This window comes from Ambystoma mexicanum, chromosome 3q (genome assembly GCF_040938575.1).
Source record: "Ambystoma mexicanum isolate Mex_15411 chromosome 3q, UKY_AmexF1_1, whole genome shotgun sequence".
Taxonomy (NCBI): Eukaryota; Metazoa; Chordata; class Amphibia; order Caudata; family Ambystomatidae; genus Ambystoma; species Ambystoma mexicanum.
Genome location: NC_090926.1, coordinates 347,612,064 through 347,639,634, shown reverse-complemented (window position 1 = coordinate 347,639,634; position 27,571 = coordinate 347,612,064). Strand labels below are relative to the sequence as shown.

Sequence of the window (27,571 nt, the reverse complement as noted above, 5' to 3'; positions counted from 1 at the left end):
TTGCCCTTGTTGTTTAAAAGAGAATAAATTAGGAAATAAATTACCTCAATTTTGTAGGCTGTGGATAAGTTAGAAAAACAGGCGTGAAAACGGGCTCAGGGGCCCACAACAGTAATGCCTGAAGAGTGGAACCAACAGGGCCCTTGGTGTAACTGCATCGAGTTAGGACTCACATTGGAAAAAAACAACAACTGAAATGGAAGGGGGAACTTATCAGAATAAAAGTGAAGAAAAGTACAAATAGAGGTTATCCAAATGGGGAGAGGAGTGTAGAGGTATGTACTCACATGTGGATTAAATCCTGTAACTAGATAGCATGCACAGTTGAAAGGTGCAGTCTGTGGAGTATATAGTGCGGAGAGCACATGCGTCGGGTAGCCTAGTGTGGTCCCATATCACTGGCATAGAAGGTGTACAGCCTCTGAAAAATAGAAAATGATGAATAGTGTTAGAAGAATGGACAGATATATACTGTAAACACTAAACTGTGTTTAAGAAAGAACCCACGAGAAATCGTGTTAGAAGAATGGACGGATATATACAGTAAACACTAAACTGTGTTTAAGAAAGAACCCACGAAAAAATCGCGTCTTACCTATAACGACTTGACCAAAGTATAATGCAGATGTACGAGGGGAACAGCCTTTCTTGAAACCCTCTCGCAACACTCTGCAAAGCGAGCACGAATGTTCATATAGCCTAAAGAGGGCAGGAGGCCTAACTCGCCATTTCATTGGGCCTAAAAACAAGATGTGTGGATAGGCTGAGAGCTGCCCCACCTGCATGTCACTCACTTGGGTGGATACAAAAGGGCGCCATGACAGCGGCCTCTGTAACGTCAACTAAGAGAAGCTGCCGCGCCGGAAAGCAGACAGAAGCCTGCGGAGAAGCGTCCGGCTGGGGAGCAGAACACATGCTGCTGGAAGGAGGCAGCCGCCCGCAAGGCAAAACCCAGGTGTGGGATGGAAGCCAAAACATGTTAAATTGGACTGAAATCCTCATTAAGTCCATTAATGTGAGTGGATAAACGATGGATCCACCGAGCCTCCTTCTGTAGGAGGCAGTGGGTTATGGTGGGCGTATTTTTGACCACATCCAGAATCCACCATAATATGTCATTAGCAGAGTGCTGTAGCTCAATGTAGTGACTTACTAGGGGTGCGGTAAGTGTTTTACACCTGATTCTAGATCGATGTTCTGATATTCTAATATGTACCGGTCGTGAAGTTTGACCAACATACCGAAGGCCACACGGGCATTGGATGCAGTATACCACATGTGCGGTTTTGCAGTTTGTCATAGTGGTAAATGTCCATGTTTTTGGCCCAATTTTGAACTCCTTCATTTTCCTGGTGAATTGACAGACAGAGCAAGATCCACAAGGGAAATGCCCTGTGGTGGTCCTCAGGTCCCACAGACCTATTCTGGGGGCGGCTTTCTTAAGGGAAGAGTGCACAAGTTTGTCACGAATATTGCTGCCCCTCTTGAAAGCAAAGCGGGGAGGAGGTGTGTCTGGCAGATTTATTTTGACAATGGGCCAGTATTTCGAGATGAGTTTTTTAATCTCGAAGGTCTGAGGCCCATGGGTCAATACACATGTCATCTGTGAATTGTTCTTATCCAGTACTGAATTGGAATTTTGTTTGGGCGTGAGCAAATTGTCACGGTCAGTAAACCGAGCCCTTTTGTACGCTTGTGTGATCAATCGTTTAGGATAACCTCTGTCTCTAAGGCGACTACTAAGCTTATCTGCTTGTTCATAATAATCAAATAACTCGGAACAGTTTCGCCGGATCCGGAGAAACTGGCCATAGGGTAGATTATCCCTAATATGCCGAGGGTGATTGCTGGAGTAATGTAGGAGAGTATTACGGGCTGTGGTTTTACGGAAAAGCGAACACTTCAATTTTCCAAAATCATCTTTAATTATTAAGTCTAGAAAAGGGATCTGAATATTGCTAGACTCCATGGTGAACTTGATATTAGGATCAACGTTATTCAACCAATCAAAGAAGAGTATTAGCTCGGCTTTAGTGCCTGTCCAAATAAATATGATGTCATCGATATATCTCTTCCATTTGGTTATAGAATAGCGGAAGGGATTGGTGGAAGATAGAATGTGACGAGTTTCAAATTTGAACATAAAGAGAATCGCTAGGCTCGGCGCAAAAGCAGCCCCCATGGCCGTACCTTTTACTTGTAAGAAAAACTGGCCATTAAATTCAAAATAATTTTTGTTGAGAGCTATGGCCATAAGTTCCAAGATGAAGTTATGTGGAACGCGATCCTGAGAATCATATTCCAGGAGAACTTCTCGCATGCATTCTATCGCTTGATCTTGTGGAATGCTAGTATAGAGGGATTGAATGTCCATTGTCACCAGTAATTGAGTAGTGTTGTCAAATTCAAGATTTTCAAAGATAGTAATAGTGTCAGTCGTATCTCTGAGGTATGTCTCAGTTTTTACGCTAATAGGTTTCAGAAATACGTCAATAAATTTGCACAGTGGTTCTAAAATCGAACCACAGCCTGACACTATTGGTCTTCCGGGTGGGTTTTCCTGATTTTTATGTATCTTAGGTAAAGAATACATAGTCGGAATACGACTTTGACTGGTAATGAGAAATTTGGGCAGACGTAGGTGGGTGTCTTTTTCCAATTCTAGCAGTAGCAGCTCAGACGGTCAGGCCAGACAAGACCGGCAATCACCACAAGCCTTTGGAAATCACCCACCCCAACAACCTTTTTTACCACCGCAGCCTTTTTTAGGCAGAGGTGGCCCCGGAGGGCCTTTCTGGGGGCAACCATGGTTTCCCCCCTATCAACAACCGCGCCGCCAATTTCGCGGACGGCGTCGTCTGAACAGGTAGTTGAACAAAGCGACATACCAATTTTTAATCTTGCCAAAATTGATCTTACATCTCCTCAGATTAAAGTTCTCTCGAAAGGGCTTTCATTTGTGCCCTCACAAAAAACGGATTGGTTTGAAACAGAACTTGAGGTTCGCCGGTTCCTTAGAACATTGCGCCTCAAAGTTTTCTTTAATGAACATGGAGGAAATGAGCAGGAACTAGACACTGGCTTACGAGCCCCTTCAACCTTCAAGCCCCAAGAAAATGAAGTCACAAGAGAAATTTTGACCTTTGAAAAATGTGTCCTTCGAGATTTAGACAAACTCAAAAGTAATTCAAAACAGAAATCTCTTAGACATAATCTCTCTAAATTAGAAAACTCTGCTCTCATTGAACTATCCAACAACCCCTCCATTGTCATAAAACCTGCAGACAAAGGAGGTGGAATTGTAGTTATGTCTAAGGCTCAATATATCAACATGATGGACACGCTATTACAAGATGATGTCAGCTATAAGAAACTTAGGAAGGATCCCACCCGAGACATTCGCACAGAAATTGAAAGCGTAGTACAATTTGCTTTAGATCGCAAATGGATTACGGCAAAAGAATCTAAATTTCTCATTACCAGTCAAAGTCGTATTCCGACTATGTATTCTTTACCTAAGATACATAAAAATCAGGAAAACCCACCCGGAAGACCAATAGTGTCAGGCTGTGGTTCGATTTTAGAACCACTGTGCAAATTTATTGACGTATTTCTGAAACCTATTAGCGTAAAAACTGAGACATACCTCAGAGATACGACTGACACTATTACTATCTTTGAAAATCTTGAATTTGACAACACTACTCAATTACTGGTGACAATGGACATTCAATCCCTCTATACTAGCATTCCACAAGATCAAGCGATAGAATGCATGCGAGAAGTTCTCCTGGAATATGATTCTCAGGATCGCGTTCCACATAACTTCATCTTGGAACTTATGGCCATAGCTCTCAACAAAAATTATTTTGAATTTAATGGCCAGTTTTTCTTACAAGTAAAAGGTACGGCCATGGGGGCTGCTTTTGCGCCGAGCCTAGCGATTCTCTTTATGTTCAAATTTGAAACTCGTCACATTCTATCTTCCACCAATCCCTTCCGCTATTCTATAACCAAATGGAAGAGATATATCGATGACATCATATTTATTTGGACAGGCACTAAAGCCGAGCTAATACTCTTCTTTGATTGGTTGAATAACGTTGATCCTAATATCAAGTTCACCATGGAGTCTAGCAATATTCAGATCCCTTTTCTAGACTTAATAATTAAAGATGATTTTGGAAAATTGAAGTGTTCGCTTTTCCGTAAAACCACAGCCCGTAATACTCTCCTACATTACTCCAGCAATCACCCTCGGCATATTAGGGATAATCTACCCTATGGCCAGTTTCTCCGGATCCGGCGAAACTGTTCCGAGTTATTTGATTATTATGAACAAGCAGATAAGCTTAGTAGTCGCCTTAGAGACAGAGGTTATCCTAAACGATTGATCACACAAGCGTACAAAAGGGCTCGGTTTACTGACCGTGACAATTTGCTCACGCCCAAACAAAATTCCAATTCAGTACTGGATAAGAACAATTCACAGATGACATGTGTATTGACCCATGGGCCTCAGACCTTCGAGATTAAAAAACTCATCTCGAAATACTGGCCCATTGTCAAAATAAATCTGCCAGACACACCTCCTCCCCGCTTTGCTTTCAAGAGGGGCAGCAATATTCGTGACAAACTTGTGCACTCTTCCCTTAAGAAAGCCGCCCCCAGAATAGGTCTGTGGGACCTGAGGACCACCACAGGGCATTTCCCTTGTGGATCTTGCTCTGTCTGTCAATTCACCAGGAAAATGAAGGAGTTCAAAATTGGGCCAAAAACATGGACATTTACCACTATGACAAACTGCAAAACCGCACATGTGGTATACTGCATCCAATGCCCGTGTGGCCTTCGGTATGTTGGTCAAACTTCACGACCGGTACATATTAGAATATCAGAACATCGATCTAGAATCAGGTGTAAAACACTTACCGCACCCCTAGTAAGTCACTACATTGAGCTACAGCACTCTGCTAATGACATATTATGGTGGATTCTGGATGTGGTCAAAAATACGCCCAACATAACCCACTGCCTCCTACAGAAGGAGGCTCGATGGATCCATCGTTTATCCACTCACATTAATGGACTTAATGAGGATTTCAGTCCAATTTAACATGTTTTGGCTTCCATCCCACACCTGGGTTTTGCCTTGCGGGCGGCTGCCTCCTTCCAGCAGCATGTGTTCTGCTCCCCAGCCGGACGCTTCTCCGCAGGCTTCTGTCTGCTTTCCGGCGCGGCAGCTTCTCTTAGTTGACGTTACAGAGGCCGCTGTCATGGCGCCCTTTTGTATCCACCCAAGTGAGTGACATGCAGGTGGGGCAGCTCTCAGCCTATCCACACATCTTGTTTTTAGGCCCAATGAAATGGCGAGTTAGGCCTCCTGCCCTCTTTAGGCTATATGAACATTCGTGCTCGCTTTGCAGAGTGTTGCGAGAGGGTTTCAAGAAAGGCTGTTCCCCTCGTACATCTGCATTATACTTTGGTCAAGTCGTTATAGGTAAGACGCGATTTTTTCGTGGGTTCTTTCTTAAACACAGTTTAGTGTTTACTGTATATATCCGTCCATTCTTCTAACACGATTTCTCGTGGGTTCTTTCTTAAACACAGTTTAGTGTTTACAGTATATATCTGTCCATTCTTCTAACACTATTCATCATTTTCTATTTTTCAGAGGCTGTACACCTTCTATGCCAGTGATATGGGACCACACTAGGCTACCCGACGCATGTGCTCTCCGCACTATATACTCCACAGACTGCACCTTTCAACTGTGCATGCTATCTAGTTACAGGATTTAATCCACATGTGAGTACATACCTCTACACTCCTCTCCCCATTTGGATAACCTCTATTTGTACTTTTCTTCACTTTTATTCTGATAAGTTCCCCCTTCCATTTCAGTTGTTGTTTTTTTCCAATGTGAGTCCTAACTCGATGCAGTTACACCAAGGGCCCTGTTGGTTCCACTCTTCAGGCATTACTGTTGTGGGCCCCTGAGCCCGTTTTCACGCCTGTTTTTCTAACTTATCCACAGCCTACAAAATTGAGGTAATTTATTTCCTAATTTATTCTCTTTTAAACAACAAGGGCAACTTTACTCAAATTTTGGAGTTCGCTCCCATTATGCTTTTAAATTTAATTTCATTTTCTTTCATGTCTGCTTCCCCACAGGGTTAAACTGTTGTGAGGTTCTTTCGCCCTGAGGAAGGCAACTTTCAACTATGTAAAGAAACTATGGCCAGACAGGCGGCATTTCAGCCGAAACGTTGTTGTGATGATGTCAACCTTGATTTTTCTTGAAATATTTTTTTGACACCTACACGTAGGCAGACCTGTCATTAGGAATATTGGAGTTAGAGTTTGAGAGGATACGGTTGTTCTGTGTAGAGAAGGAAGAACTGTTTACCTTAAGAACCGTCCATATATCTTCTCTCCACTAGTACTCCATTCCTTTTTTACTTCTTCTTTGTGACTTTACAACAAAGAAGAACCTATTTTAAAAAATATTTTTTTCTGCTTCTCAAAAAAAGAATAATTGATTGTTTTCTGTTCTTTAAACAAAATTGTGAATTACAACTGTGAGTGTTTTAACAATTTCTGTTATACTTCTTTGTTATTACAACCTTTATGCTCATCGGGATTTTCTTTGTCTAAATAATAAACTTTTCAAATAACTTTCTAGAAATTTGCCCTTTTTGTTTTCAGAGAATTTCATAAAAATGCATGATACCAGAGTTTGGTACTTTTTTGAACAATTTAATCATGTTGATTTTGATACATAGCAGTAAGGGATCTACGGTGTTATTTTGGTCTTTTGTCCCCTCCTTTTCTGCTCATGGGGCAAATCCCCCCCCTCTTTCTTTCTCGGGTTGAGTTTGAGGCTGTTTGTGTTCATCCAGCTCTAGAGCTCTTGTAGGCAGTTGTTCAGCGTTTTGTTTTCTTCCTGTGTATCCTGTATTTTGTAGATGATCTGAGTGTCATCGACATAATTGTAGCACGTGAGGCCGTGTTTTTTGATGAGTTTGATTAGTGGCATCAGGTATATATTGAAGAGCAATGAGGAGAAGGATGATCCTTGTGGTACTCCACTTTTGGATTCCCTTGTAGTAGATTTGAAAGGTTTGATCCAGAAGGTTTCTGTCCTTTTTGTTAGAATTATTTAATCCATAGGAGGGCTCTGTCAGTGATTCCTATTTCTTCTAGTCTCCCGATGAGGATTTCATGGTTGACTGTGTCAAATGCTACAGAGAGGTCCAGAAGGAATAGAGCTGTGCTTTTGTCTGAGCCTGCATTAGTCTTTAGATCATCCCAGATTGAGAGCAATGCCGTTTCCTTTCCCCTCATCAGTCTGAAGCCTACTTGTGCTTGTTCCAACAGTTGGTGCTCCTCTATGAATTCTTGTGTTATTCTGTAGACGTATGTCTGGAGTAGTTTAGCTGGGTAAGGGATGTTGGATATAGGTCTGTAGTTGGAGAGGTCTTCCACGTTTCATGTTGTGTCCTTGAGGAGCGGCTTGATGTATGCCGCTTTGAATGATTGCTGTACTTTTCCCTGTTGAAAGTGATTGAATAAGGTTTCTGTAGTATTCCATGGGCATTCCTTGTTTGAGGTTTGATTTGTGTATGTCTGGGGGGCATGGATGCATGGGCGAGCCTGCTTTGTTGCTGTTGCTTACCAGCTTGACGAATGTCTTTGCCGATAATTGGGGGAAGCTTTGCTGTTTGTTCTGGTGATCCTCGGATGGCTGGGTGGGTCGCATGTTGTAGTCGATTGGTCTGCTTTGTATGATTTGTTGGATGGTGGTGATTTTGTCTTTGAAGTGGTCTGCAAGCTCATTGCATAGCTTCAGTGCAGCCAGGGGGGTTTCTTATTTCGTGTATGATTTTAAACAATTCTTTTTGGGTGTTGGTGGCTTTGGTGATTCTGTTGTTGTAGTATTTCTTTTTGGCCTTATGGATTTCTTTCTTGCATGAGTGGAATTGAGTGGATTTGTCGCTGAAGTTGTAATTTCTTCACCTGATCATTTTTTCCTCCATTCTAATTCAAGTTTCATGTTTTTCCTTTACATGGCACATAGTAGGGGGACAAACCTTTCTTGCTGTTGCTATTTTGCATGATGGGGGTGAAAGGGTTTTCCTTTGAGATGCTGTCAATCGTTCCAGCAATCCATTTATGGAGTAGTTCTGTTTTTATTGTGATGTCCACTTCGTCCATGGTCGTTGTTGGTGGTTTGTTGATTTCTAATTGTTCTCCTAGATTGCTAGCTCTGACTGCTCTCCAGTTTCTTTTCATGATAGTTGGCAGTTTGTCTGTTTTTATTTTTGCCATTGTCGTGGGGAGTGTGATCACGAATGGAATGACGAGGCGGTCGCTTCAGAGGATCTGTACTGGTGGCGTCATGGCGATGAGATTTTTGTTGGTGAAGATAGCGTCTAGTGTGTGTCCCGCAGTGTGGGTTGCTCCTTTGACTAGCTGATGTAGTTTCATTGTCTTCAGTTGTTTGGTTAGTGATTTCTGTGAGTTAGCGTATTCTGCTTTGCTGTTGCAGAAGCTCAAACTACCAAAAGCAGCCGGTACCCAGACAGCCTAAACAGCTGGTGCTCACTAGTACTATACACAGCAGCCCATCTAACTTGTGCCAGATACTACAGCGCTAAGCTGCCAATCCTAGGTATGCTCATTTGCATGGCCCTCAGAGGCCCAGCCTTCTTGTGCCTTGTACTACTTCTCTGTCCAGCCTTGTCTACAGCTCTTGGCTACTGCAACACCAAGGAGATATGCCTATTGTGCCAATTACCATTGTACCCAACAGTCTGGCCTACATCTGTGGGTCTGTACTACCTGTGCCAGCTATTAGTGCTCTAAGTAGCCATGCTTTTTTGTGCTAGCTTCTAATGAATCCTGCATCGACTTTGATGGGGGGCTAATAATGTATCCAAACGCACTATTTATCTGTGCTGGCTACATTTGTATTCAACCAGTGAGGAATACTTGTCCTGTCTACCACTGCACCTTGCAGCCCCGTCTACTGTGCTAGCTATTTATGCCGTCACCAGTACAGCCTCCTTATGCCAGCTACAATTTACTCCACAGCCACAGCTTGGTCTATCCATTTCCTCTATTGCAGAACATCACAGTCTGGCTCAAGTACTGCATTCATCACCCCAGCCTCCCTAGCATATTGCTGCACTCAGCACCCTTGTCTACGATCCATGCTATTGCACTCAGCATCTAAGCCTATCTGTGCTGTTGCTGCAGTTTGTATAAGGGACTTGTAAAGAAGTTCCTACATAGAAAGGAACTTTAAAGGGAAGTTCTTTCATTAATGTTATTGGCCCAATGGATATGACATGTATTTTTGAGCATATATCGATTGAGCAGAAATTTTGTTCCAATGCATCTTACCTTCGGTTTTCTCACATTTACACATGTGAAACTCAGGGGTCGGAAACCGCCATCTTGTCATAACCGTTGATCCATCGCCTTAAGTTCAAGTGCCCTTTTTGCAGTAAATCAGATCAACCGCCCCTCAAGTTGACATCGACATGTCAAACCAATATGCTCAACCTCTTGTCATGACGTGTACAGCGTATTGTGATGAATCCAATGGAGTCATCACATATTTCCCGACGGTGACCTCCCCCATGTGGCCAGGGGATGGCAGCCACTGCCTGATCCTGCCCCTGGGGGTGGCTATATGAGGGAGCGTCACAAGTAAGGAGGCAACTAGCAGCGAGATGTCTGGCTTCATTGGATGAGGCACGGTATTCACCCTTTTCCCATGAGGAAGACCCCCTATTTCCCAATACCTTAATGGCCTATTGCCATGTGTTGATTCCCCCTTTAGTCTCCTACATATATGACTAATCGAATCATCTAGAGAGATCCTCCAAATACTTTGCATCAAGTAACCTCAATGGGCTCCAACTCTCACAACCACCTAAGTAGTGAGACGAGGAGGATGAAGGAATTGATGCAAGACAACAGGAGCCTCAAACTCAATGAGCATGCTAGTGTTTTGATGAAAACATCTGTGCACAGGACATTTAAAATGGCCACTGCGCTGGTGCTGCATCTCCCGCAGAGGCGTACGAACGATGGAAGCACAAGCCGGTGTTTTAGAGCAATGGTGCTCGCCAACAGAGAAGGAGAGTAGCATTATGCGAGCAGGATGTACCACAGAGACACCTGGAGCCACAAGAGAGTTCCAGGGCACTCAACAGCTCAAAGAGGCAGTGTGATCCTTTCCGGGACCTGAAGGGAATCAGGCGTGCATCAGCAGACCCATGAGGGAAACCAGAGAGACGTCAGAGCAACCCAGAGTTGGAAGCAAGTGGCAGAGCTATGCTGCGTAAGCGCAAACAAGACTGAAGATGTTACACAGAGCCGGTGAGGCAGCCCAAACCAAGTGGGGACCCTGGGGCAACTTAACACAAAACCCAGACGATCCACAAACACATATACACCCATACACACAGTAAATGTTTACTCTCTTTTTGCAAAAAGAAGAAATCAACATATACTTTGCAACTAATAGTCTTAGTCTGGAATTTACCAAGTTGCAATATTTCTTAATGTAACTGCATAAAGGGGACTACATCCAACGAGTGATTAAAAAATGTGGCGCAAATAATCAGTGTAAGAAGACATTATTTACTACAAGTCATACTTCCAATTATTAGGTCGACTGTCACGCCATCCAATCTTTGTGATTCCATTCATCCATGATTAAATCCAATTACTTGAATTGTTCCATCATCTATTTTCTAACGAAGCACATGGTCTTCCATTTGTGAGAAAAACATTAACTTGCATGTTGAGAAGCAAAATTTTGCGATCTTCATGTCTTCATACCATGAAGGCTGGCATTTTGCTGAGGATGACGGGCAATCCAAATGGGCATAATGGGGTGTTGCAATCGTCCCAGAATATGGATATGACTGTTCCGTTCCGATTGAAGAACCCATCCACAGGCAGATGATACCCAATACCCATGGCACACGCACAACCGAAATGACGTAACTATGTACATTTGGGAAAGCAAAAACATATTTTAGTACCCATTGGAAAAATGATCTTACACAATAAACTATATTTCTATTTAAAATATATATTTTTTTCTGTATATGTTACATTTGCATTAAAATAATGCACAGTTTTGCGTCATATCAACGCGGCACTTTGTTTATCATCAATCACACATTTGCGTCAATATTATGGGAATACTGAAAACATTCCTTACATAATTTGAAGATTTTCCATTTTAGAAATGTAAAGTCGAAGCTCCTTCTCTTTCGACTGCTGTTACAAATAGAAACTTGACTTTCTTCTATTCAGTTTCATTATAGTGAATGTTATGTTTTCTTTGAGGCTACTTGCAATATGTTGTCCTTGGAATTGTTACTACGAAGGATTCATGGATAAATAACAAAGAGACCTTCTATTGTGCGGTACAATTACCAAAGCACCACTTAAGTTTTGTTTTCTGCCTTACCACTGAAATTAAAAATATTATGTTCAAATTTCTGTTGTAAGCTGAACCAGAAAAATATGACAATATTTTGATTCTTGAAAAGCACATCATATTTTCTTTCAACGTTACTATAAATAAACATATGGATTGATGTATACATAGATAACCATGTAGAGAGGAGAGATGCATTGAGCATGCTGCATATAGGCATATAGATAAATGCAACTAAATAAAGAGATGTCTATATACACTGGAAATCAAAAAGATAGCTGAATATAAAGATGTTTATGGCATTAGAGACAAATATATGTAGAGGGATTGATAGAGGTACAGTTGGATGTACGTGGATGGAGAGATAAAAAACATAAGTAAACATTGATACATGATCACAGAGAGATTAATGGTTCTCGATGGAACTGTTAAAGACATGCAAATACAGGTAGACAAGCACAGACATAGAGAGAGATGGATTCAGTGAGATATAGAGGTGCATTGGTGGAGATGGATAAAAAGAGGTGGGTGGATATAGAGATATGGATACATACAGATGTTGATCATTTTATTGCAGGGCCTGCTGTAGCGGCCCTGTAGTTATGGTTAAGTTGCTCAACTCACAGAAAGAACACTTTTTGGGAGGCTTATAACTTTGCTCCCACTAGACCAATCCTCACCAAACTTTGCAAAAAAGTATATGGCCCCCTCTGCAAAGTTCGGTGTGGTTTCTTCTAGGGGGGAAGTTATAAGGAGGGTCCCATAATTTGTGGAAATCCTTGTAGATGCAATGCAAAGAATAAAGTTTGGCAGGAGCGGCGGCTTGGTCTCGAAAGCGTGCTTTTGTAATTTTGCTGTATATCTGTTCAGTAGGTCTCTTTAAAACTGCCAAAAAGTAGGTAAAACAAATTAGTCATATCCGGGTCCGGTCCGGACTCATTTCCCTAATAGGTCCGCGGACACCGCCGTTAACCAATAAGGGTCTGGCATGATGTCCGCGTGCATCATATGCGCCTGCTGATTGAATGGTGAAAAGCATGAGGTGCGTCATATTTTTCGGAACGGTCGCCATGGTGGATCCGCGGACAGCCACATAACACACTGGGGAAAAAGTCTGCAATACACATTTGGGGTTATTTGGTGGCCGAAAGCGGGGCTGGAAAGGGTAGAGGAGTGGAATAAAGATGATATGAAGCTGTGTTTCTAGGTGAAAAAGTGGGCGTGGGTACCATTCGCTCCGCGGACACTGCGGTAGTCCGCAGACAGCGCTGTGAATGAATAGCTTGGAAAACACTTTGAGGTTATTCAATGGCGGAAAGAGTGTGTGGAAAGGGTAGGAGAGTAGAATAAAGATGATATGGAGTTGTTTGTATAGGTGAAAAAAGGGTTTGCAGATGCCGCCAAGTCTGTGATCAATTTAGATGTATGCTGACATTATTTCAATGGCAGAGGGGTCAGGGTGAGTTTTGTTATTTGAAGGTGTATTGTATGTTACATTTTATTGTGGTAGTTGTGGCCAGTGGGCAGATTCTTGGGCCACGGCCATAGGGCATGGCCCAATAATCTGCCCACTGGCCACAACCCCCACAGTAGCAATATGTGTATAATAATTATAGGTAATGTAGTAGAAGTATAATGTGTTTTTAATATGGTGGAATTATTTAAGTGAATTGTAGTAAAATGGAGGACAGATCATATGGAATATGCATTTATTTATACTTGGTCTGGTTACTTAGTTGCCTACAGTAATGAAGCTGGAATCTCTGGTTCTTTTTCTGTGGAAAAAAACAGTATCATTTGTTAAACAGGATAGTTTAAGAGCTTTAATTGAATACAATTTTACACATACATTTACCTTTATGACCCTCATAAATAGTACATTCTATGTACTATGTTTGGTACAACATTAGTGTATGGCACACTGTTGTATTGACATTAACTAATCATTGGGTCATTGGGAAAAAGATTCATAAAGGGTTACAAAAAACCTATTGCAATTATGTGAGTGTAAGTGTTCTAGTATGTTTGTTTAAAGTGTGTTGTCATTAAGGGAATGTTTAAAGTAGTTAGATACCTGTTGGCGTATTCTAACTACTTGCGTATTCTAACTGTTCATTGTGCTACAGTTTAGTGGGTAAATTTGGGTTGAAGGAATATTAAGTAGACATTTGTTAGATTTGCTGGTGACCTATGTTTTGGATTAACAGAGGTGCTGTTACATTCAAACCAACCACTTCTTTTTTGACATATGCAGTATAGTGCCCTGGAGTGGTTGTGGCACCAGTGTGGTATATTATGGCCACTATTGTGAAGGTTTTCTTGCCAAGCGATACTTGGCCATGTGTAAAGCTAGTGAGTTTACAGTTATTTTTAGTACCATCTGCATTGTACCTTAGAAGCATTAGTATGACATATTGGCTATGTGAGTTTATTTGTATGCTGGAATGATTGTCTGAATTGCAAAAAGGGCATAATATGTCATGATTTGCACTGTGCAGAAGCAATTTGGAATGGATACATATACAAATCCTTCATTAGGGATGTGGTCTTGTGAAATATGGTTGCAGAGAGTGCATGTATGTTTCCACGTGTATGAAATCTGGTGTGTATTGTAAGTTTGCAGTTGTTTTTTGAGAAGAAATATTTGTCTCTTTGTCTTCTGATGGACGTGCAATTAAGTTTGTACTAGACAGTTTTGTGGTTGTATTATTGGATGGAGAAGCTGTTGGTTGTTGTTTCTTTAGCGGTATTGATGGGAGATCTGTTATACATTCTGTTTGTATTTATTTTCCTTTTTTTCTTTTTTGAGGTATAGGGTACATATCTAAATGGGGTGTACAGTGCACGTAACCTGTTGTATTCTCGGATGCAAGGAATGTCAGTATTGACTTTGTATCAAAAATTAACTAGGAATAGCCCATTGAGTGTAGGGAGACGTGAAAGTGCTACGTAACTCATACCTTCATTAACCTTTTAACTACTAGGGACGAGTATGCTAGACTTGATTAAAGCTCAGCTGTTAATGGTTAACGACTGTGCTGCCAATATCAATAAATGTTTGATCTAGGGTTAGACCTTGCAAATTGTGAATAGTGACAGCATATGCAAGAGCAGAGAGAATTGTTCTCTGCGTACATACATGTATTGAAAAAAAGAAATGTGCTATTGTGCGGCCACTTATTTTAACTTCTGCAAGTTTGTGAAAGTGGATGTTGACAAACTGAATGTTGTTGTCATCTGGATATGTTTGGAAGCCAACAACTGTACCCATTGCTCCATTTACTAAACCGTGTTCTACGTCAAGGTTATTTTTAAGAATTACTCTGCAGTTTAGACACAACGTTAAACAAATTTCCAAGCCAGCTGTGTTGGAGAAACATTTTCCTAGCTATTTAGTCATGTTGTTGCTTGTTGACACATAGGGAGTGTCATGCCATGCACTTCTAGTTTCTCTGTGGAGCTGATATGCAGTATGCATTGCATTTCCTTTTTTACATTGTCTTGTTGAATTGACTACAGCTTGCAAGAGTTGACATAAAGGACATGCATTTTATATTTTTATATTTTGTTGAGTTAATTGTTGCATGACATCAAGAGCAGATATGTTTCGCCCATATAGCTTATGAACTAGCCTACTATTTAAGATGGCTTTTCCATCATTAATAAGCAGACCAAGTTTAATGCTTTTTAAAAGGTTAGCATAGGTGAGGTCTACAGACTGACGCATGTTTTGAGTTAGTTCTCTGTACTGAAAATGCTGCTGAGTGTGTTGCGGCATTGATTGTGTCTAATTTTTTGAAAATAGATTGACCTTTCACGGGTGTTAAATGTAGGAGGTCTCTGAAAACAATAACATGTTTTCCTCCAAACTGTTCTTCATAGTCGATTTTTAGGACTTCTTGCATTATGATGTGAATTAAAGACAACATGAGGTTGGAAGCCATGCTAGCTTCATCTATTAGGAGCACTTTCCTTTGTTTCAGAATTCTGCATACTTCAGTAGCAACTTATGCTGATAATTTGTAGTATTCTAATTTGTTTTCATGTTCTACTGCAAGGAGCAGTAGTCGGTGAAAAGTTACTCCTCTAATGTTGTAGGCTGCTAAACCTGTGGGGACTGTTACAACAGCTGAAATGTTGTTGTTTGTTTAGGTTTGTAGAAATGTGCTGATTATTTCAATTAAGAATGTTTTCCAAAACTAGCTTCACCACTTACATACTGGAGCAGAGGTTTATAATTTTTACAGCTACAAGTTTTAGTTTCATGTTTCAAACCATGTTCAATTTCTTCAGTGAATTCTAGATACATGGTGAGTTGTTCATCATTAGATGTGATTCGATTACTGACAGGTCTTCTTCAGATTGTTTATCTTGATACATTACATTTCCTACCTCATTCATGGCGATTTCTGCTTCATTTACAATGAGTGGTTCGCCAAGTGTTTCTTGGCTTCCTGTAAGGGAAAGTTGACTGCCCTCAGGAGTGTATCTATCTAGTTGAGCTTCAATTTCTTCCTCTTCTTGGCATTCATTGTCCAACATTTGTTTCTATTGTTTGAAATTGACATGTGTTATACTGCTTTCATTTGCTTATAATGCAGCTTCAACTGAGTCATAGTCAGCTAATAATTCTTGTTCTTTTCTCTGAGATTTAAAAAGTTGTAGTAGGGTCATGTATGTTCTCTAAATTGCAAGATTTAAATGATAACTTTATATGATTAATTAGGCTGGCTTTGGGTTTGTATTTTGGTGGAGAATGGCCAGGGCAGCATTTTTCTACCGAGTACCAGCCTTTTTGGGATTGGGATGCCTGATGACCAGGTCTATGCCAGGTATAGGTTTCCACCACATATCATATTAGACCTGGTCACGGAGTGAGAAGATGACCTTACATCACCCACCCTGTGCTCCCAAGCACTGAGCCCCTTGGAAAAGGTGCTCAATGTACTGCATTTTTTACTTAGGAGCAAATAAATACATCATTAACAAAATCCAGACACTACAAAATAACGCCCTGAGAACAGCCCTAAACTTACCTACTAGAGAACATGTATCTAATATGAGAAGAGACCACCACTGGCTAAAAATAAGTGACAGGGTCATACTAAAAACAGTCTTGCTAACTTTTAGGTGCCTCAATAACGCAGCTCACCCGTATTTTATGGAGAGAATAGTCAGAAGAACACCGCCCCGCTCTTCCAGAGCAGCCAACGCCCACTTCCTACAGATACCTAGATTCAGGGTAAAAAATCAGGTGGAAATAGTTTCCCAGTAAAAGCCACCCAATATTGGAATGCACTCCCACTCGATCTTAGAACAGACCAGTCCTACTACAGATTTAGACGCAATACTCTTAACTGGCTATGATCCAAGGACCTGTATAACTAACCAATATGCACTTGCCTCTGAAACCCTCTCCTGCACTTGTCTGTACCCTGATTCAATGTATGTATGTAAGTACTCTCCACTCTGTATGATTCTATGTATGTATGTACTCTCTACTCTGTAACTAAGCCTTAAGTATCCTTTGTACTCTGTTGCGCCCAGTTACCTAAGGGTTCGGTGCGCCCTACAAATTAATAAACAAACAAACAAACATATGCGACTCGCCGTTAGCCTCTGAAAATAGGGAAAATGACACGCGCGTTTGCGCAGAGGCAAATCCCCCACCAAAATAAGGAACTTGCACTGTCACAGTTGTGAACAAAATGCGTGGTACTGCAAAAATCTCTGAAGTCCACAAGTTCATCTGCTCCAACTCGCATAAGCGGTGTGATATTCTCCTATGCACTCCTTTATCCCGAATCTGAATGCCAACACCCAATGGCCAGCGCGTGTCATGTAACTTACACGATTAGGCCCTTTCCTCTGATTTCATGTGTATGCGCTCATTTTGCACACACGAAGTAACCGTCTCTTTCCGGTTGCCCATGCAAGTAACACGGAAGACCCACGTGCTCCTGCCTACGAGCCATTTTACCTGCGTCCTACTGCCCTGTGCTGCCTCCTACTAGCCATCTGCCGCTTCCTGCCAACTGTGTGTGTCTGCTGCCCACCTGTCCTGCAATTTGAGTGCCTGCGGTCAAGCCACTGCCGGTGCTCCTGTCCTCGGCCCTGTGACCACCTCAGCTGATTCAGAAGACTCCCAACAAGCCCGAACATCACCACTGCTCCACAGCCCAGCCCCAGGACCACTTTGCACACCCACACCTGCCTCGGGGTTGCCATGTCTGAGCAAACATCTCCAGAGGCAAGTGGCAACCCCACGGCAGCGAGGCAGAGGGCTGTCAACTTCACAGCCAGGGAAGTTGACACCCTGGTGGAGCATGTCCTGGGGCATTTTGATACCCTCTTCCACGGACCAACGCAAGTCGGCAAGGAAGGATGGAAGCTGATCTGGGACCAGATCGTGGGTGCCATCAACATGGAGGGGGTGACACCCCGGGCCTACCACCATATGCACAAGCTCTGGGAGGACCTCAAATCCAGGACCCACAACAAGGCCCAGTGCTTCCTCCAGGCTGGTGCCGACCAAGGGGGGCACCAGGGCCGTTTGAACAAAACAACATGTGGGTCCTGGAGAAGTTTTACCGAGCGCTGCATGCCCAGGTCAGCGATTTGCAGCACCATTTGGAGTCATCAAGTGAGTGTCCATGTGTTGCTGGCCTACTCAGTGCATGTGCATGTTGATGGATGGTGGGAGTGTGCACCTTGGCCTTACAGCAAGTATGCCTCTTGTACGGATGTCTGTGTGCATGTCCAAGACAGTGCTCCACATGTGTTCTATGAAGCATGTGTAAATTCAACAGTGTTACTGTTGCAATGTGTGTTGTACTACAGCATATGACAACGTCCACGTGGTTACTTACATCTGTCTGAGACATGTCTGTGTAAGAGGCGTGACAGATGGGTGGTGTTGTCAACATCATGAACAGGCATGGTGTTCATGTGTATGTGTCTCAGATCTGACTGTGTGAGTGGGCATCAATCCTGGTGGACGTAATTGGTGCATTCAATGTGTGCCCTAGTCTTGTTTCCTGATTGCCGTTGAGGGGACTCAGATGTGATAGCCCGTGCACTGCTTCAGGACTGTCAGGTGATGTGTGTGCATGACGTATGGCCCATGATGCATGTGTGTGTAGCATACACAATTTGTAGGTGGTGACAGTGCCATGTCCACGGTTGTGATTGTCTGTTGTGAAGGACAGACATGTATGTGCATGTATGGACGTTGCATGTACCTGTGTGTTGTCGAGGGTGATGATGGTTATGACCTTTGGCAGTGTACTTCGTGTGCATATGTTTTGTGCCAAACACACATAGGTACAGTACCCTGATGTTTTTGTTATGTCTCCTTATACACAGCAGCAGTGGAAGAAGAGGGCAAAGAAAGTGCTGTGGATAAAGGCAGTAGGGATGCCTCCACCGAGCAGAGACGCAAGGCCCAGTCACGCACCCATTAAACAACATCATCGGCGAGTGAGGAGACTGGTGCCACTTTTCAACCATCGGCCACAGCTGCTGAGCGGAGGTCCAAGAGGGCGAAGGTGGACATGGACTCCTCGGCAGCGGGGAGGATAGGTGAGCTCACACAGGAGCAATCCACTGTGGAAGACACTGGGGAGGCATCCAGGTTGGCAGGGGAGGAGGAGGAGGAGGCCATATTAGCCGAGTCCATGGGGCCCGGTGGGGGTGGTGAGGTGGGTGCGACTGGTGCAGTCCTGACTCAGGGGCAGGAGGTAATGCAGGTCGCCATGGAGGTGCCTATGCCAAATACTGTCCCTTGGCCAGCGCCTGCACCAGTGTGCACCTGCCGGCATGCCTCAGGCCGGACCCATCCGCAGGTGTCAGATGTTTCCACCCAAACTGGCACACCAATGCCTGTGGACAGCTGTCATTCGTGATGATGTGCAGGCTTAGACTCGTAGGCTTGCACATCATCACAATAAGGCCTGGCGTCTCCTGAACTGGCTAGCAGCATTCCTGATGTCGAATTGGCTGCGTGGGCTTGCTACTTAATCGACCCCCTCCTCGTCTTGCTCCTCTGTACGCCAGTCGTGCTCCCTGGCGCCTTCCGGCCCAGATACCACCATGGCCCCCTGTGTACCTGTCGCACCCACATCAGCCTGTCTGGTGGAGATAACATCCCTGCCTGAGTTGGGAGTCAACGTTGGATCAGCCGAGGTGGTCACCATGCCGATCCAGGGAATGACAGGAGCAATGGCAATGGCGGGAGAGCAGGCACCCAGGAGCAGGGCACAGGCCCAATGCCCTCGGGTGACGTTATCAGCCTGGAGGGTGTCCTTACGAAGCAGGCACCGGGCACTTTGGCAGCAGCAGTTTCAAAGTAGGAGGCTATTGTACTCAGGGCATCCCATCCTATGGAGGCCGGTATCTGGCGTCAGGCAGGATGCAAATGTGGACCTATGCACAAGGATGTCTTCCGTGTTTGTGCGGTACGGGCAGCGAATCGGGCCAGGGAGGCAGCAGGTTCTGGAGGCGAGAGTCACCATAGCCAAGGCGGAGACTGCACTGCGTCTGGCAGAGAGGCAGGCTGACATCCTCGACGATACTTGCAGGAAGTGGGAGGTGATGGAGAGGTCGATGCTGGAGTCCCTGCAAGCCCTCGAGGAGAGAGCGGAGGCACACCTAGGGGAAGTGGACGCAGTGCTCGATGATGCCCTGGCCGAGACAGTGAGACAGTTTGGTGACAAGGAGGACTAGCCCGCTGCCTGTGTACATAGTTTTGTAGGTACGTTTCCTTTCATTTTTCATTATGATTTGGAGCTAGCATTGCGGACATTACTCCATTTTTTTGTACATAGTTATGTAGCTGTAAGTTTCCTTTTATTTTTCTATTTTTGTTTTGGAATGGACTGTGGACTTTCCTCTATTTTTTTATTGTACATAGTTTTTTGTGTGTTTGAGGAGTTTTATTGATTATTTTGGAGATTTTTGGGAGGACATATTTTGGTACATGATATGATATTTTATTTGTATCGCGCTCGTACACATGTGTACACATGGACATTCCTCGTATTTTGATTATTACATGCACATCTTTTCATATTATAATTTAATATTTTATTTGCATTACTTATGCTGGAAATACAACTGTTCATTATAATTTTATTTTACTCTCACACTCATAGTCGTTCAGTTATTTTTGCAGTGTACCTGTTTAGTAGTCCATTTCGTAGCCCGAATCCTGACCCTTGATGGTCATGTGTGTGTTTGATCACTTGCATGTATTATGTTCTGGGTTTCTTTGCAGGGTGTGGGTGGTGTGTGGAGTGGGATTTTGTGTGTGCACAGGCAAATGGCATTTCCCTTCACATGTGCAGCATCTCTGTGTTTACCCTTGCTGTGTTTGTGAGTTAGGTGGGTGGGGTGACTGTGGGAGTGTTGAATGTTCAGGACATTTGCTTGATGCACTCTGACACACAGGTGGTGCTTTCCCAATTCAGTAGCATGTGTTTATACACTTATCATCATCTCTGATGTTGGTTGACCTCTTGCACTGGGGTACACTTTTGCTATTTCATGGTATTTACACATTGGCTGCCCATAGCACCTGAGTTGTAAGTGCTGCACTGTCTGATTGCCATGTCCTTCACACATGGGCATACCAGTGAAGTGTTTATTAGGGATTCTCTTCTAGGAATAGCAGCTCAGTGAAGCTCAGGCTGTGGGAAACATGGCCAGTGTTTGCTCATGTGGCACACATTGAGGACGTTTGGGATTCTGTCATTGGCGAACAATGTGTCCATGGGCATTGATGCCATGGCATTGTCACATGGCCAGCAGGCCCTCACTTTTACATTCACTTGTTTCATGTGTATGTTGGGTGATGGTTGCGAACAGCTAATCTGTTTGCCCACCTGCCACACTCATGAATGTGGCCCGGGTAGATGCATTCATTTTCGCTTGCAGGATACATGTTCCAGTGGATATTCTGGCTGGTGTCACTAGGCGGCAGTCAAGGTGCACAATACGCAATTTATGGAATGATGATGTATCATTGTGTCAGGCTTCAACATACAGGTGATGTCCCGTCTGGAGGTGGCTGCCTGCAGGGTGATGGGTGATGTGGGCTGGGGTGTCCCAGCTGGAGGGGTCTGCCTGCAGGGTGGGGTGATGGGGCTGGGGGTGTCCTATGTGGAGGGGGCTGCCTGCAGGGTGATGGGTGATGGGTGCTGGGGTGTCCTGTCTGGAGTGGGCTGCCTGCAGGGTGGCGGGTTATGGGGGCTAGGGCTGGGATGTCCCATGTGGAGGGGGCTGCATGCAGGGTGGGGTGATGGGGGCTGGGTTGGCCGGTCTGGAGGGGGCTGCCTGCAGGGTGGGGTGATGGGGGCTGGGGTGTCCCATGTGGAGGAGACTGCCTGCAGGGTGGGGTGATGGGAGCTGGGTTGGCCTGTCTGGAGGGGGCTGCCTGAAGGGTGATGGGTGATGGGGTGTGGGGTGTCCCATCTGGGGGGGGCTGCCTGCAGGGTGATGGGTGATGGGTGCTGGGTGTCCCATCTGGAGGGGGCTGCCTGCAGGGTGATGGGTGATGGGGGCTGAGTTGGCCAATCTGGAGGGGGCTGCCTGCAGGGTGATGGGTGATGGGGGCTCGGGTGTTCCATCTGGAGGAGGCTGCCTGCAGGCTGGACTGATGGGAGCTGGGGGTGTCCCATGTGTAGGGGGATGCCTGCAGGGTGAAGGGTGATGGGGGCTGGGTTGGCCCATCTGGAGGGGGCTGCCTGCAGGGTGATGGGTGATGGGGGGTCCTATGTGGAGGGGCCTGCCTGAAGGGTGGGGTAATGGGAGCTGGGTTGTCCCATGTGGAGGGAGCTGCCTGCAGGGTGATGGGTGATGGGGGCTGGGGTGTCCCATGTGGAGGAGGCTGCTTGCAGGGTGATGGGTGATGGGGGCTAGGGTGTCCCATGTGGAGGAGGCTGCCTGCAGGGTGATGGGTGATGGGGGCTAGGGTGTTCCATCTGGAGTAGGCTGCCTGCAGGCTGGACTGATGGGGGCTGGGGGTGTCCCATGTGTAGGGGGATGCCTGCAGGGTAAAGGGTGATGGGGGCTGGGTTAGCCCATCTGGAGGGGGCTGCCTGCAGGGTGATGGGGGTCCTATGTGGAGGGGCCTGCCTGCAGGGTGGGGTAATGGGGGCTGGGGTGTCCCATGTGGAGGAGGCTGCCTGCAGGGCGACGGGTGATGGGGCTAGGGTGTCCCGTCTGGAGGGAGCTGGCTGCAGGGTGGGGTGACTGTGGCTAAATTGGCCCATCTGGAGAGGGCTGCCTGCAGGGTGATGGCTGATGTGGCTGGGTGTCCCGTCTGGAGGGGGCTGCCTGCAGGGTGATGGGTGATGGGGGCTGGGTTGGCCCGTCTGGAGGGTCTGCCTGCAGTGATGGGTGACGGGTGATGGGGGCTGGGGTGACCTGTATTGAGGGGACTGCCTGCAGGGTGGGGTGATGGGGGCTGAGGGTATCCCATGTGGAGGGGGCTGCCTGCAGGGTGATGGTTGATGGGGCTGGGGTATCCCGTCTGGAGGGGGCTGCCTGCAGGGTGACAGGTGACGGGGTTTGGTTGGTCTGTCTATGGGGGGCTGCCTGCAGGGTGATGGGTGATGGGGTCTGGTGTGTCCTGTCTGGAGGGGGCTACCTGCAGATTGACAGGTGATGGGGCTGGGGTGTCCCATCTGGAGGGGGCTGCCTACAGGGTGAAGGGTGATGGGGACTGGGTTGGCCTGTCTGGAGGGGGCTGCCTGCAGGGTGACGGGTGATGGGTGGTGTGGTGTCCTGTCTGGAGGGGCTTGCATGCTGCAGATTGAGAGGTGTTTGGGGTGCCATTTGGCTGGTGGTGGGCCAGGCCTTGTGTTGGAGGGCACGTGTTTCCTATGGGGTGCGCACGGGGTTCACACAGAGTTTTCACGCAATTACACTGGGGTGCGGCCGGGGATCGCAACGTGTTGGCATGTCATGCGGCTACTGGAAGGGCAGGCCTTGTGTGGGAGGGCAGGCATTTTTGCTGGGGTGCGGACGGGGATCGCAAGGTGATGATGTGCAATCTGGCTGCTGGAGAGGCAGATCTTGTGTGGGAGGGCACGCATTTTCTCTGGGGTGCAGCCGGGGATTCCAAGGTGTTTTTGCGTGATTATGCTGGGGTGCAGCCAGAGACCACGCAGAGTTTTCACGCGATTTGGCAGTGGTGCAGATGGGGATTGCGAGGTGTTTTCACACGGTTACGCTGTAATGCGGCTGGGAATTGTGCAGCGTTTTCACGCGATTTGTCAGGGGTACAGACGGGGATTGCCAGGGGTTTTCGCATGATTACGCTAGGGTGCGGCCGGGGATCACACAGAGTTTGCATGCGATTTGGCTGGAGTGCGGCCGGGTGAGGTGTTTTCATGCAAATATGCTGGGGTGCGGCCGGAGATCGCGTGGAGTTTTCACGCAATTTGGCTGGGGTGTGGCCGGGGATCACAAGGTGTTTTCATGCGATTTAGCTGGGGGGGGGGCTGTATGCTGGCCCAGGGATGGCACGGAAGCTTGCACTGTGTTAGGCATTTCACTTGCTTTTTACTGCATGTGGGGGCGTGTTGGGGGCATTACTGGCACAGCGTGTTGTTCCTTGCGCCACAGCTACTGATGCCTCTAGAAATCCATGAATACGCGTACAGCCCAATAATTTCTTCGCGCCACGGCTGGCGCACACTCCTTCTCGGTGCTAGGTGATTGCCCCTTTTATGCGCCAGATTCCCAGATTCTATGAATCAGGCCCAATGTGTTCAGCTTTGCCATATAAGGCTGCACCTGTTAAATGGTCTGCAGCTTCATAGCACCCGCATCTCTATGGCAGAGCATTTTTATAGCAAAGCTGTACAATCTTTATGACAGTGTTTTGTCAGATGATATGTCACCCCAGAGATCTTTTAGCTCTGTTACTCAGCTTTGGTGAGATATCTTGCAACTGTGGTAGAATTGTCTGCAATGTATTGTATGTCTTTGTTTGCATTCCACAACAGGACAATGATTGCATTGTAATCATTGATGTACTTGGATGCTTCATCCCTTTTGATGTTGTATGTGTTTTTAGGGGATTTGCCTTTTACACTTGTCTAATGGAAGACATCAAGCTATTTAGTTGTCCTTTTTGCAAACTGGTCCAGGGAAGCCAAAGCAACATTGGTATAGTATTTACCTTTGTTTTTATATCTACGCCAGCAGTATTTTCCACACTTATGTTTTTGGAAGCGCAAGATTTGTGTACGTGGGTCACTATCTGTGGTTTCTGAAGGGATGTTGCAGGTAATGTACTTTTCAAAAAACTGTAAAACAGTGGCATCACTGTCATGGTCAAATTTGGGATCATCTTTTATCTACAAAAGCATGTGGATGTGTCGTGCTCTTCTGGAATGATATTCTTTTCGCTAAAAGAAGTCTTGCACATCTCCGAGCATAGGGGTTGTTTTATTGCAGATGAAGTGCAGCATGGCAATGAAGCAATGGTGAAAGTACCTTGATACATTGACAGGGTCAAGAGAACAGAGTTCTCCTGGTGTTTTTGTATCTATTTCATCTGTGCTCTTTTTGTAAAAAGTTCTGCGACAACAGACACATACGTTGTCTGGTATTTCAGCAGATGTGTTTTGAAATGTAGCTGTTTCTTTTTTATACATGTTTGTTAGGAGGTTGGTGTTTGTGAGGTTTTTGGTAATGTTTTCTGAAGTTACTGAATTTTCAAAGTCAACTTCAGTTTTAAAGTACTTTGAATGTGCTCTATGTCTTGAAGGAGTTCTTTTGCTGTTCCATGAAGGAGAATGTTATTTAAATGTTGCAGTTCTACAGCTGGACATTTTGCATAGTATAGTCTAAGCACAGGATTCGGTATAGCAAATGATGTGTTGCTAACATTTTGATGTGGTGGAAGGTGCTTTTGCAATTAGTTCCCAAAATGCAGACTAATGAATGTCCTCGAAGTCCAGTATGGCTGCGCACTGGACAAGAGTCCATGGTTTTTAAAGTTTTCATTTTACATTTCTCTGTTCGTTTCACATAGTGATTGAGGAATTGTTGTAAAGATTTAATGAATTGTTGGCGTACGTTACACATTGAGCTGCATGTCCATTTGTACAGTGGCCGGTTTGTTTGGGCAAAAGAAATATTTGGTTGAAAGTTTGTTAGAAATGTTTTTTCTATAAGGGTTTCTTTTGCCATAATGGTGTCTCCTAGCATTTCAAGCCCTCGGCCATCAATATTTATGGCAATTTTATTTTTCTTGTTTATAAGTCTCTTCATTGAAATATGGTACTGTGCTGCATGTGTGAATCCATTCACCTTTACAGAAGTTTGAAAATGTATCTATATTGACATTGCACATGTTTAGAAGTACTTTACTAATGCATTGATTAATTTAGTTAGTGGTTTAATTATGTTTAAAATCAGTCGAAATTTGCTGTCAATTAGACCTTTGAGGATTAGTCTCCTGCCTTAGTTCTTAAGGGTAGATTGTGGCTTTTAATTTTTTTTTATTTTATAAGAATGTGAAGAACTCTACAGTGGAACATTTTTTGTAACATGAATGTGTTGGATTGCTTTACAGTGGCTACATTAACACTATTAGGTATGGTGTTAGGTTCATTAGTAGGTCTGCTTTTCTTTTTAGTTTTTGCAAGAGTGGCCTTACCTTTTTAGTCGTGTCTGGTTTAGTTTTGTTGAGTGAGGTTACTCGCTCTTTTGTTTTAATGTTTTCTATACATTGTTTTAGAGGTGGATGACTATATGGCTTGTTTTTATCCTTATGTGCTCTATTTATTTTTTCTTTTCTACACAGTTGCTTTTTAGTAGGCATTTTGTTGTGTCTTTTGGGAAAAAGAGAACTTTTGCGCTTGAAAGTTGTGGAATGTATATGCATGTATTGTGCATGGGTGTGTAGGTGTGATTGTAGAGATTAAAACAGTGATGATTGATTGCAGAGTGGTATAATAGGTGTGGTTGGGAAGGTTGTGATAGTAAGAGTCTGCAGAGGTGTGATGGCGTTGAGTGAGTGAGAAAGGGAGTGGTGGTTTGATTGAATCAGTAGGGACATTATGATGTTTTCAGGAAGGAAAACAGTTGGTGTTATAATGGTGGGGTTTAAATGGGAATTAAAAGAGTGTTAATGGTGCAATATAATGAGTAAGAGTGAAATAAATGTTGATTGGAAAAGAATACTGTATGCTAATACATAGTGGACATGTATTGTTACACTTAGAGACATGATATGATAAGTAATTTATAACATGTCTGTACACAAGTGTTTCTTGGCACGACAAGGCAAGGGAGGGAAGACAGAAGGAGGACCAAACAACGATGTTACTAGGCCTTGCATCATTCAGATCGTGCAAGTGTGGGTGGAGGGAAGGGGAGAAGCGCCGGGGGTGGGAGAGTGCAATGGAACACATAAGTGCTGCCAGGGAGGTGGCTGGTAAGTGCAGGGAGTCAGGGGACTGTAGGGTTACAGATACAGTCCCTAAGTGGTTGGGGGGCCTGGAGGCAGTGCAAGGGGAACTGGCCATGCAGGATCCCGGTCCCGTAAATTCAGTGGGTGGCCAGGTGACCAGTTTGCATAGCAGACAGGAGCATCAGCAGGGGAGAGGGAGAGAGAAAGCGGAAGCGAAAAGGAAGGTCTTGAGTTGCATCCGGAACCTTAGGTCGTCCTGCTCAAGTTTGAGAGAGGCAGGGAGGCTGCTCCAGAGGGAGGCCCCAGCCAAGGACATAAATCTACTGCCCACACTCTGCCTGGAGAAGCGTCTGAAACTCAGAGAGTTGCAGGTGGATGAGCGGAGGGCTAGAGAAGGAAGATGCTTAGGAAGAGGATGTTGGATGTAGTGTGGTCCCCAGTCCCAGAAAGTCTTGAGGATGATGCCGAGGGTCTTGAACTTGATCCTTGCAGCCACAGGGAGCCAGTGGAGAGATTTCAGGGCTGGAGAGATATGATGCCTGGGCTTGACGTCAAGGACAAGTCTCGCAGTCCTGTTCTGGATTAGTTGTAAAGGGCGAAGAGTAAAGGCATGCAGATTTAGAAAGAGGCTGTTGCAGTAGTCCAGCACATAGAGAACCAGGGCTCTGGAGACAGTG

General features: G+C 44.9%; 1 protein-coding gene across 1 annotated transcript; it reads left to right on the top strand.

Annotated features, from left to right (window-relative positions):
• Positions 1 to 3,939: 3,939 nt before the first annotated feature.
• On the top strand, positions 3,940 to 6,627 carry LOC138582567 (uncharacterized). Its single transcript, XM_069653975.1, has 2 exons — positions 3,940 to 5,808; positions 5,905 to 6,627. Exon 1 carries the CDS (start codon positions 3,953 to 3,955, stop codon positions 5,114 to 5,116), a length of 1,164 nt encoding a protein of 387 aa, XP_069510076.1. The 5' UTR covers positions 3,940 to 3,952; the 3' UTR covers positions 5,117 to 5,808; positions 5,905 to 6,627.
• The last annotated feature ends 20,944 nt before the right edge of the window (positions 6,628 to 27,571 follow it).